Genomic DNA, 12,879 nt, shown 5'->3' with positions numbered 1-12,879 from the left:
GTCTTGTAGCCCATTCCAGCTTTGTGTAGGTCTACAATCTTGTCCCTGACATCCTTGGAGAGCGCTTTGGTCTTGGCCATGGTGGAGAGATTAGAATCTGATTTATTGATTGCTTCTGTGGACAGGTGCCTTTTATACAGGTAACAAGCTGAGATTAGGAGCACTCCCTTTAAGAGTGTGCTCCTAATCTCAGCTCGTTACCTGTATAAAAGACACCTGGGAGCCAGAAATATTTCTGATTGAGACGGGGTCAAATACTTATTTCCCTCATTAAAATGCAAATCAATTTATAACATTATTGGCATGCGTTTTTCTGGACTTTGTTGTTGTTATTCTGTGGAGCTCTCTAGCTGAAACACAGTACTGTGGCTGATGAGCAGCTTGGAGGAGCACAAAGTCCTACAGATAGAGGGGAAGGCCCCTCACTGCTGCCTTGGCACATTTTGGATGGATCTTCAGCTCCATATGTCAAGGAGTTGCTAGCAGATCTTATACCGTATTGTACAGTAGTAATATGGGAACGTACATTTAGGAATGGATGGTGTAGGATATGTCTAAATTCAGCTCTGATGTCATACTTTCTTACAGTCTAAAAAGGAGTAACTGTATATTAGGCCATCTGGAAATCCGCTTAATTAAAAACTGCATCCCTACTGTGAATTCTGTTTTTCGGTCCAACTTGAGTGTAAAGCGGAGTGACCTAAATAGTGTGAGGCATTGAAACAAGGTATCTGAATAGTGATGATTCCCTGGAACTACTGTACACCCCAGAGTATTCTTTCTACATATTGTTCAGGAAACAAAAGCAGAAAGATGTCTCCCTGCCCTACCTTTACAAAAAACACAATGTTTCTGACATAAATGAAATGGAACAGCTCTCTAAGGACTACCTTGCCAAGGAGAGAATATGTAACAGTTCTGATGATAAAACTACTGTAATTTATATCCCTCCATACACAGCATGCTGCTTTTTTTAAATGCAGGAGAAGGCTATGTAACGTCAGCATATGCTTACACCTGTAGCTTAACCTGTTTGGGCTAGGGGGCAGAGTAAACTGTGTCCAACTCAGTCCCAGATGCTAGTATATGCATATTTTTAGTAGTATTGGATAAGAAAACTCTGAAGTTTCTAAAACTGATGTCTGTGAGTATAACAGAACTCATATGGCAGGCAAAAACCTGAGAACAAAATCCAAACAGGAAGTGGGAAATCTGAGGTTTGTAAGTTTTTCAAAGCTTGGCCTTCCAAGTACATATTGATATATGGATGAGGTTGCACTTCATAGGGCTTCATCTAGATGTCAACTGTCCTTTGAAAGTTGAATGAGGATTCTACTATAAAGGAGGGGCTCATGAGACCTGTTTGAGTCAGTTGTCTGGCAGAGAGCCTCGGTCTCATGACCCGTGCTCCCGACAGAGTTACCTCTCGTTCCAGTGCTTTTTCTGAAGACAAAGGAATTCTCCGGTTGGAACATTATTGATGTTTATTGTTAATAACATCCTAACAATTGCTTCCATACATCGTTTGACATCGTATGTACATGTTCCTTATCCCCTTACACTGTGTATAAGACAGTAGTTTTGGAATTGTTAGTTAGATTACTTGTTGGTTATCACTGCATTGTCGGAACTAGAAGCACAAGCATTTCGCTACACTCGCATTAACATCTGCTAACCATGTGTATGTGACAAATAAAATTTGATTTGATTTGATTTGATGTTTCTAAAGGAGTGTAACAGAACTTTGAGTTTTTGTCTGGATGAAATGCTCACGCCTCTTGAAGATGGATTACTGGGCTGAACACGCTAACAACAAGTGGCTATTTGGACATAAATGGAACTTTATTGAACAAATCAGTCATTAATTGTCGAAGTGAGATTCCTGGGAGTGCCTTCTGATGAAGGTCATCAAAGGTAAGTGACTATTTATGGTGTTTTTTCGAACTTTGTTAATTCCAAAATGTTGGCTATTCCTCTGGCTGTTTTGGGTTCTGAGCTCCGTTCTCAGATTATGCCTTTTTCGTAAAGTGTTTTTGAAATCTGACATAGCAGTTGCATTAACCTTTTGCGTGTAGAAGGCAGTATATTCGTTTTTGGCTAAAAAACGTACCCATATGAAACGGCCTATTTCTCAGCCCTAGAAACTAGAATATGCATATAATTGTCAGATTGGGATAGAAAACACTCTTAAAGTTTCCAAAACTGTCAAAATATTGTCTGTGAGTATAACAGAACTGATATTGCAGGCGAAAACCTGAGGAAAATCCAATCAGGAAGTGCCTCTTATTTTGAAACCTCTGTTCCTATGCATGCCTATCCTCAATTTAAAGGGATATCAACTAGATTCCTTTTTCTGGTGTCAGACTTTAGACAGTTTCAGGCTTTTATTTTGAAAAATGAGCGAGAACATCACATTGCGTTAGTGGATAGGTGGGGGCTCTCAGTGACTTTTGCGCAACAGAGTAAAGCGGTCATTGTTTCTCCCTGTCCTATTGAAAAACCTACACTCCCGGGTGAAATATATCTGCTAAAATCACTGGATGTTTTGGAATCAAAACATTACTGCACGTAAGGCGCCAATGTAAACTGAGATTTGTTGCACATTATCTAACAAAACATACATCTATTGTGTAACATGATATCCTATGAGTGTCATCTGATGAAGATCATCAAAGGTTAGTGATTAATTTGATCTCTATTTGTGACTCCTCTCTTTGGCTGGAAAAATGGCTGGGCTTTTCTGTGACTTGGTGGTGACCTAACAATCGTTTGTGGAGCTTTCACTGTAAAGCATTTTTGAAATCAGACACTGTGGCTGGATTAACAAGAACGGTATCTTTAAAATGGTGCCTAATACATGTATGTTTGAGAAATGTGATTTATGAGATTTATGTTGATTTGTATTTGGTGCCCTGCAATTTCATTGGCTGTTGGCGAGGGGTTCTGCTAGCGGAACGGGGTTCCGATCCCAGACAGGTTAATGCATAAAGCATCTCTGCTAAATTGGATCCCGGTTTAGTTGTGCACATGGGCTCGCAAATTGGTACGATAGAGATTTGGGTGATTGGCCCATTGATGAAGATCAGAAACTCTGAATTCAGATTATTTTCATAGCATTCCTATACACACCTTGCATAATTAGCCCTGACCTTGTAAACAGTAAAGGTAGTTTACTAGTTTTAAACAAAACCATAGCTGGAACCCTCCACTATTGCACAGTCCGTTGAACAACATGTCAACCATGGGTCCTGTGTTGACAAATCTTCTCATCATGTCTGTGAATGGACAGCGCTGTGGGATGCCTGGCTGGGTATCTGGCTCTTACCTGAGGGTAGTGTCTCCAGGCTGTGGGTTTGGTCATCTGCGTTGCGGTGGACCTGGGCCTGATTTGATGAGTCAATAGCATTCCAGTCATCCTGCCAAAGAAACACAAAGACACATTAATATAGAAACACGTAGACAAGGTCACAATCTTCATTCAGTGGAAAATGTTTGTCCCTCCTCAGAAAAGGATGATCTAATGATAGAAAACCCCCATGTTCATAAATAGTGGTATGTCAAACACCGAGAATGTCAAGCACATTTCCCAGACTAATTTTGAAAGCAAATGGTTAGAAAACGTTTAAAATATTCTAGTCTTCCTAAGTTCCCTGTTGGTGCCATTGATTTATTTCTTCAAGGTTGGCTGTGGAATTATAAACGCATGATTTGCATCATCATGTTACTGTGGCAACAAGGTGCCTCTGACTGTTATTGCTCTGCTTCAAGCAGCTTTTAAAATGTCAGTGAGTTTGTCAAAAGCATTTTGATGAAGAAAAAGGGTCTGTGGTCCTATGGCAGTAGACCATTATTCCATTCAAGAACTTAGAACGTAGGCTACTTATCAAAACCAGATGGACAGAGGAAGGACAGAGGGCATGCTTTATTTTATCTTAGGGCTCACAGCCATTCAAATAACTTCACTATTTGTATGTCGAGTCATGCAGACCACATTAGATCTTCTCAAGAGGCAGACCAAGACGATTTCTGCATGTTGGATCAGACACACCGAGAGCCTGTAAATTACACCCAATATAAAAAGAAAAACAATGTTTTATACTATATAATGGACAAAACGCATGTCGTCGTCTCCCTGTTGATAACCACCAGGAGAACATTTTATAAACGTTCCAGACATAAGGTAAGAAAACAGAATTATACAATAACTCTGGTGCAGGTGCTCTTGAACTTTCCAATCATCGCCAGGTGCATGATTGATCCGCAACCATATGTTTTGTGAGGATTCACAGAACAGAGTGCGATGGAGAGGAATTGTCGATTGCCTCTCATACGGTTGCTGTTCTGATGTCACGGCAACATCAAAAGCAGAGGGACAGTCTGTGACTAAACAGCCAGATGGGATTTCCATCAGTGTTAAAACACACAGGAGCTGTGTGCCAAAATAAAGCCAGTGAAGAGTACAGATGTAGGATCTTAATTTGCTACAGCAGGAAAAACATTATTGCAGCAACAGGAAATGTGAATTATTATGAATTCTAATTCATGGACATTTTTGGAAGAGTAAATACATTTTACTTAATGGAAAATCAAGTCAAATTTGGCCTCAATCTCACCTGTCTCTATAACCATCTGTTGGGAAATGACAACATGGGTCAAGCCAAACGGTGAAACACTGCAGTACTGCAAGTCTGTAACACACCGCAGGCCAGACCGGCAAAAACTCAAACAGGAAGTACTCTTGCCAAGGTTAGCAGTAAATAAACCAGCAGGCGGGATGGTATGGATAGAGCGCAAGCTACTGAAGTCCAGAAGCCCTCGCTCTGCCGAACACCAGCATCTGCTCTGGTCGCCTGCTCCTTCAGGCCAAAATGAACTGGTGGCTGTGGCAACCAATAGCATTCAGACGCTCAGCATTTTATCATAAACTTATCAAATCAATGATCAAACCTTATCAAAAAAATATATATCTTTAGACAGAGGAACATGAATAAGTACATCATGTCCTGAGAACGATTAAGAAAAATTTGACGCATGTCTTCTAGAGCAAAATTACATGTTTTGAAGTTATTTCACAATAAGAGGGGTGGAGAGGAGTTATGGTGGTGGTGGTGAGCTGCAGCTGACACGGGTGTAGATCGCTAATCATTCTAATGAATGATGTGCATATTCCACTTCATTAATTATGCTCTGCGAAACCACAATACCAACACCGTTTACAATAACAGGTAATTCCAGAAAGAAAAACTTTAAAATTTAAAATTAGTCAACATTACTCGGTTTGTTTGTGTGTGAAATTGACAGTCATCTCGCTGACAAACAGCCTACGTTAACGTGATTTCCAGAGTGATTCTCATGAAGTCACAGTTGTTCATCGTTTCTCACACTTGGCAGAACATGGGAACAATTATTTGCGGCCATTAACATTACAGGTAGCACTATGGGAGGAATTCACACGACTCTCCTATAGCACGGCATGTCATCACAGAGGTAGCGTCTGGCTAATGAATAACTCATTACCAAGCCACCGGTTGGGTCTCTTGGTGGGAGACCTGAGAAAACACTAGTTTTAAGATGAGTGATAGAAGTGTTACTGTAACATCCTAATGCTATTCAAACCTTAATTAAAGTCAACCATACATCCTCTTAGCCAGACCAAAAGTTTTTTTACTTTTAGGTTGGAGGAGAGGTTTCTTATAGTGATCGGGGGATAAAAGTTCTATACAGTTACATATCGCAATATCATTTTGGACGATATACTTTGACTCCAAGTATCAATTCTTTTCTCTCTTCTAGGTAGTTAACTAGCGCTAGTTGGCGCCGGCTGTATCGGCGCCAAAACGCTGGTAATTTTCATCCCATAGCTCGTTCGCCATCTTCATTTTAAATAGTGAGCCAACATGTTTTCAGCACTTTCTTTTCCATGTCTGATCAAAACTAGTTCTCATGCTCTCTCGTCTCTCTGCAGCAGACATATAGTGAGCAATATTTTTTGAACATCAAACTGTAATGCAAGTTGCAGTATTGAATCTCAATACATACATATCGTATCGGCACATAGGCATGGTGCTAGTATAGCACAGCATGGCACTAGTATAGCACGGCATGGCACTAGTATAGCACGGCATGGCGCTAGTATAGCACGGCATGGCGCTAGTATAGCACGGCATGGCGCTAGTATAGCACGGCATGGCGCTAGTATAGCACGGCATGGCGCTAGTATAGCACGGCATGGCGCTAGCATAGTATAGCACGGCATGGCACTAGTATAGCACGGCATGGCGCTAGTATAGCACGGCATGGCACTAGTATAGCACGGCATGGCACTAGTATAGCACGGCATGGCGCTAGTATAGCACGGCATGGTATAGCATCGCATGGCGATGGCATCGTATGGTGAGGTTCCTGGCAATAACCCAGGCCTAGTTTGTTACCACACAAAGTTAACGTACAACTTGGGTGCATACTACGCCGTCATGCCACCGTCTCCACTTAACTTAGCTTTTAGCTCTCCTGGTCCCTGCTGTGCTCTGCTATTACATATGCCACTGTAGTGCTTACGCTCTGCTATTTTTTTACATTTTATTTTACCTTTATTTAACTAGGCAAGTCAGTTAAGAACAAATTCTTATTTTCAATGACTGCCTAGAAAAGTGGGTTAACTGCCTGTTCAGGGGCGGAACGACAGATTTGTACCTTTTCAGCTCGGGAATTTGAACTTGCAACCTTTCAGTTACTAGTCGCTCTAACCACTAGGCTACCCTGCCGCACCAGCAGGTAAGAACAGCAATGCTACCATCTATCATCAACCATACATCATCTGCCTGGTACAGTGGTAGACTACTACTGTCAATTATATTTTACTTTTGGCCTGCTTGACTCCCATGATGTAATCTTTGTGATTCAGGGCCATTTCAGGTCTGGGAGCCAATTGGGAGGAGAGAGCAGGTGTGAATGCAGAGAGCCCAGAGGAACATCCATCTCAGTTGGCATGGAGTAACCCCACGGCAACTGTTCCCCCTCACTGAGCCCTACATGCCCTGTCAGGGGGCATTGGCAGGGAGGAAGCAGCCAGACTAGAGGGACTTAAACTGGAAGTTTACCAAGTCCTCAATCTCTCGTCTTTCAGGCTGGTCTGGAGCAGATGAAGAGGAGGAAAATTCAACCAAGAATCTTCTCTGAGGATGCTGGGGGGCTGCTGCTTAAATTGGTACCTGGAACTGGAGAAGTTGAGAGTAGAAGACGGTAGGGAAGAGAGTTGAGTAGCTCTGGAGTGTTCTTCAGAGATCAGGAAATGTTAATGTATCTGACACAGCTGGTAGGGTTATGTAGTTCTACCGTATGTGAGGTCATGACAAGCTTTAACTACTGTAAAAGCAAGCAAGGAACGTAGCAGTTGAAAGAACACTGCGGAATTCCTCAAGTAGAGTCTTCCACTGGAACACTAACATCCTTTTCAATATTTACAGGCCCTGCTGATAGAACAGGTATGATGACCTCGCACTCTGAACTAGAGGTTGACCGATTAATCTGAATGGCCGATTAATTAGGGCCGATTTCAAGTTTTCATAACAATTGGAAATCAGTATTTTTGGGCGCCGTTTAAAATAAAATAAAAATTATACCTTTATTTAACTAGGCAAGTCAGTTAAGAACACATTCTTATTTTCAAAGACAACCCACCGTTCCTAGGCTAACTGCCTCGTACAGGGGCAGAACGACAGATGATTACACAAATGCAGTAAGCCAAGGTAAGTTGCTAGCTAGCATTAAACTTATCTTATAAAAAAAACAATCAATCATAATCACTAGTTAACTACACATGAATATATATATATATATATACACAGTGCCTTGCGAAAGTATTCGGCCCCCTTGAACTTTGCAACCTTTTGCCACATTTCATGCTTCAAACATAAAGATATAAAACTGTATTTTTTTGTGAAGAATCAACAACAAGTGGGACACAATCATGAAGTGGAACGACATTTATTGGATATTTCAAACTTTTTTAACCAAATCAAACTGAAAAATTGGGCGTGCAAAATTATTCAGCCCCTTTACTTTCAGTGCAGCAAACTCTCTCCAGAAGTTCAGTGAGGATCTCTGAATGTTCCAATGTTGACCTAAATGACTAATGATGATAAATTCAATCCACCTGTGTGTAATCAAGTCTCCGTATAAATGCACCTGCACTGTGATAGTCTCAGAGGTCCGTTAAGAGGCTCCTCTGTCCTCCACTCGTTACCTGTATTAATGGCACCTGTTTGAACTTGTTATCAGTATAAAAGACACATGTCCACAACCTCAAACAGTCACACTCCAAACTCCACTATGGCCAAGACCAAAGAGCTGTCAAAGGACATCTGAAACAAAATTGTAGACCTGCACCAGGCGGGGAAGACTGAATAGGTAAGCAGCTTGGTTTGAAGAAATCAACTGTGGGAGCAATTATTAGGAAATGGAAGACATACAAGACCACTGATAATCTCCCTCGATCTGGGGCTCCACGCAAGATCTCACCCCGTGGGGTCAAAATGATCACAAGAACTACTAGTTCCAACTGTTCTGCCTGCGGCAACTCTAGAGACAGCAGGAGCGGTAGAGATACTCTGAATGATCGGCTATGAAAAGCCAACTGACATTTACTCCTGAGGTGATGACCTGTGCTTGCACCCTCGACAACTACTGTGATTATTATTATTTGACCCTGCTGGTCATCTATGAACATTTGAACATCTTGGCCATGTTGTTATCTCTACCCGGCACAGCCAGAAGAGGACTGGCCACCCCTCATAGCCTGGTTCCTCTCTAGGTTTCTTCCTAGGTTCTGGAGTTTTTACTAGCCACCGTGCTTCTACACCTGCATTGCTTGCCGTTTGGGGTTTTAGGCTGGGTTTCTGTACAGCACTTTGAGATGTCAGCTGATGTACGAAGGGCTATATAAATACATTTGATTGATTGATGACAGTCAAATTCCACATGTCCATTTAGTTAGGCTTCCCCAAGCTCTGATGCTGCTAATGCTCACAGCATTTTTATGTAAATATTCTTATTCCTTTACACTGTGTGTGTATAAGGTAGTTGTTGTGAAATTGTTAGGTTAGATTACTTGTTAGATATTACTGCATGGTCGAAACTAGAAGCACAATCATTTCGCTACACACACATGGTTAGCAGATGTTAATATATTTGACAAATAAAATGTGATTATGTCATTTAGCCTACCAAAAACTTGCTAACCGCCTGGTACTCAGCGAGCTATCATCCCTCTAATCCCTCGGATGTCAATGCAAATGTATTCGAAAATCTAAATCAAACACTTCATGAGAGCCCATGAGCACATGTTGCGCAACATTTCAATAGGCTTGGCCTACTATATTTATCAACGTTCCTAATATAAAGCAAATATTACACACATTGCTTCGCTTTACAACAGGAGTATAGCCTACCTCACTGGCATGGAAATGAACCACGGGGAAAATCACCCTCCATTTGCTATTTAAGTGCATAGATGAGACAAGTGCATGACACGGTCCATTTTAAATCTTAAATTTCACAGATATTATTTTGTATACTGTACATAAAGACAACATTAAATCAAGAATTGTCTGATGGGTGACAGTATTAACCTATCACTTGTGAATGATGTATTATTAATGATGTATTATCACTTGTGAATGATGCCCAGCTTGTGCAGTAAGGCAAGAAAAAGCATGTGCCTTTTTTTTGCGACTTGATCCAATCATAGTCCCACACCTCATGTAGCCTAGCCCACAGGCCTACAGTGGCAAGAAATAAGACAAATAACAGAACACTTGAGCTTGCATAACTACTCATCCCCCCCAAACAAAGTCAATAGTTAGTAGAGCCACCTTTTGCAGCATTTACAGCTGCAAGTCTTTTGGGGTATGTCTCTATAAGCTTGGCACATCTAGCCACTGGGATTTTTGCCCATTCTTCAAGACAAAACTGCTCCAGCCCCTTCAAGTTGGATGGGTTCTGCCGGTGTACAGCCATCTTTAAATCATACCACAGATTCTCAATTGGATTGAGGTCTGGGCTTTGACTAGGCCATTCCAAGACATGTAAATGTTTCCCCTTTAACCACTTGAGAGTTGCTTCAGCAATATAATTCCTGCTGGAAGGTGAAGCTCCGTCCCAGTCTCAAATCTCTGGAAGACTGAAACAGGTTTCCCTCAAATATATCCCTGCATTTAGCGCCATCCATCATTTCAATTTTGACCAGTTTCCCAGTTCCTGCCGATGAAAAACATCCCCACTGACCAGAGCACCTTCTTCCATATGTTTGTGGAGTCGTCCACATGCCTTTTGGCGAACACAAAACGTGTTTGCTTATTTTTTCTTCAAGCAATGGCTTTTTTTCTGGCCACTCTTCTGAACTGGTTCATCAACCTCCTTGCTTTCAAAAGGCTTTTTGATGAGAGTGGTTGTGTTAATTTGGAGTCTAAATTGCATCCCACAACTGTCTCAGATTATGTTTGGAATGTTTTTCTTGCACAGAAGGACAGGTTGACCAATAGAATAGGTTAACTTTTGTACTACGGGGGATAGTAGATTGACATAGGCTAGTGCTTTTGCTGTTCATTAGGCCTACTCCTCCTCTTGTTGGCTGACAAAAAAGTAAAACGTGGACAGTTCATCAAACATCTTCAATATGCGCCTTGTAATTCACAAAGTTGCGTCCCTGATGTGCCTGTCTTCACTTGTAGCCTACTTCTTAGCTGAGATGCATGTGAGAAGGATCCGATCACATGATGGTCATTGGGAAATAAGAATATTGATATCTGAGAGAGCCATGTGAGTGAGGTGCTTCAGAGCACGATAGCTGGCCGAAGGGAATTACAATTCAAGTCGGAAGATTACATATACCTTAGGCAAATACATTTAAAATCAGTTTTTCACAATTCCTGACACTGAATCCTTGTGAAAATTCCCTGTTGTAGGTCAGTTAGGATATCCACTTTATTTTAAGAATGTGAAATATCAGAATAATAGTAGAGAGAAGGATTAATTTCAGATTTTATTTCTCTCACATTCCCAGTGGATCAGAAGTTTACATGCAATCAATTCGTATTTGGTAGCATTGCCTTTAAATTGTTTAACTTGGGTCAAACGTTTTGGGTAGCCTTCCACAAGCTTCCCACAATAAGTTGGGTGAATTTTGGCCCTTTCCTCCTGACAGAGCTGGTGTAATTGAGTCAGGTTTGTATGTCTCCTTCCTCGCACACACTTTTTCAGTTCTGCCTACAAATGTTCTATAGGATTGACGTCAGGGCTTTGTGATGGCCACTCCAATACCTTGCCTTTGTTGTCCTTAAGCCATTTTGCCACAACTTTGAAAGTATGCTTGGGGTCATTGTCCATTTGCAAGACCCATTTGCGACCAAGCTTTAACTTCCTGATGGATGTCTTGAGATGTGTCAATATATCCACATAATTCTCCTTCCTCCCAATTGCATCTATTTTGTGAAGTGCACCAGTAACTCCTGCAGCAAAGCACCCTCACAACATGATGCTGCCACTCCCGTGCTTTACGGTTGGGATGGTGTTCTTCAGCTTGCAAGCCACCCCCTTTTTCCACAAAACATAACAATGGTCATTATGGCCAAACAGTTGTATTTTTGTTTCATCAGACCAGAGGACATTTCTCTGTGTTTTATGGACGTTTTGGAGCAGTGGATTCTTCCTTGGTGTGGAGGTCTACAAATTTTTTTCTGAGGTATTGGCTGATTTCTTTTGATTTTCCATGTCACGCAAAGAGGCACTGAGTTTGAAGGTAGTCCTTGAAATACATCCAGGTTCACCTCCAATTGACTCAAATGATGTCACTTAGCCTATCCGAAGTTTCTAAAGCCATTAACTAATTTTCTGGAATTTTCCAAGCTGTTTAAAGGCACAGTCAACTTAGTGTATGTAAACTTCTGACCCACTGGAATTGAAATAATCTGTCTGTAAACAATTGTTAGAAAAATGACTTATGTCATGCACGAAGTAAATGTTCTAAAAGACTTTCCAAAACAATATTTTGCTAACAAGAAATTTGTGGAGTGGTTGAAAAAGTTTAAATGACTCCAACGTAAGTGTATGTAAACTTCCAACTTCAACTGTATAATTATTATATTCAGCCCAAGGGCACAACGGCCACTTTGGTGAAAAAGCGTGGATGTTTTAGGGGACATTACAGGGGTCTGCCGCCAGGAAATTCAAGGCCAGGTGAGAATATTATCAAGTGCTTGTCAAATTGTGAATAAGAGACTGATGAACTGTATGCAGCCTGCACAAGAAACAAATCAGAGCTCATGCCTTTCATGCAAATTTTTTCAAATAAGAGTCACATCATGCAGCCTTCGAATGTATTAAAAATAAAAACATACGGCCCAACGTTTGCATCACAAAAAAAGTTGCATAAATAACTCTAAATGAAGCATATGGGAAGACATGTTTCTTTGTTAACCACTCAACACAGAATAGCCGCATGAGCGCACTTCCTTGGAAAACATTTCCTTTCTATTTTATTCATGTTCAATTGTATTTTCATATTATAAAATAATCAAATCTTGTCTGCTAAATGAACCAGTGTAGCCCACAGCCATATCAGGGCATAACAAGGACAACTCAGAGCATGCTATTCTGTTCTTCTGAAATGGACTACATTTTCTTCATACGTTTCTTTTGACCCGTCTAAAAATAAATAATGGATTTATTTTCATGGAGTAGGTTATATTAAAATGATTTAGACATTTTCCAAAAGGTCTGCACCATTGGCTTGTAAGCTATGCATGGAAGCCAGGAGATGCTAAACCTGTTTACTGTATATTAATTAACGGTCAATTACCGTGCGACCGGCAGTTATTCGCT

General features: G+C 41.0%; 1 protein-coding gene across 1 annotated transcript in view; it reads right to left on the bottom strand.

Moving 5' to 3' along the window:
- The window catches only part of LOC124038615 (polypeptide N-acetylgalactosaminyltransferase 2-like), a 128,515-nt gene that overhangs the window by 55,260 nt on the left and 60,376 nt on the right, over window positions 1-12,879 (bottom strand). The window contains exon 2 of the mRNA XM_046354677.1: window positions 3,326-3,416. Coding sequence (XP_046210633.1) covers window positions 3,326-3,416 — 91 coding nt within the window. The remainder of the gene's footprint in view (window positions 1-3,325; window positions 3,417-12,879) is intronic.

The sequence above is a fragment of the Oncorhynchus gorbuscha genome, linkage group LG06 (genome assembly GCF_021184085.1).
Source record: "Oncorhynchus gorbuscha isolate QuinsamMale2020 ecotype Even-year linkage group LG06, OgorEven_v1.0, whole genome shotgun sequence".
Taxonomy (NCBI): Eukaryota; Metazoa; Chordata; class Actinopteri; order Salmoniformes; family Salmonidae; genus Oncorhynchus; species Oncorhynchus gorbuscha.
Note: the sequence above shows the minus strand (reverse complement) of the source record. Positions and strands in the feature narration are given on the sequence as shown.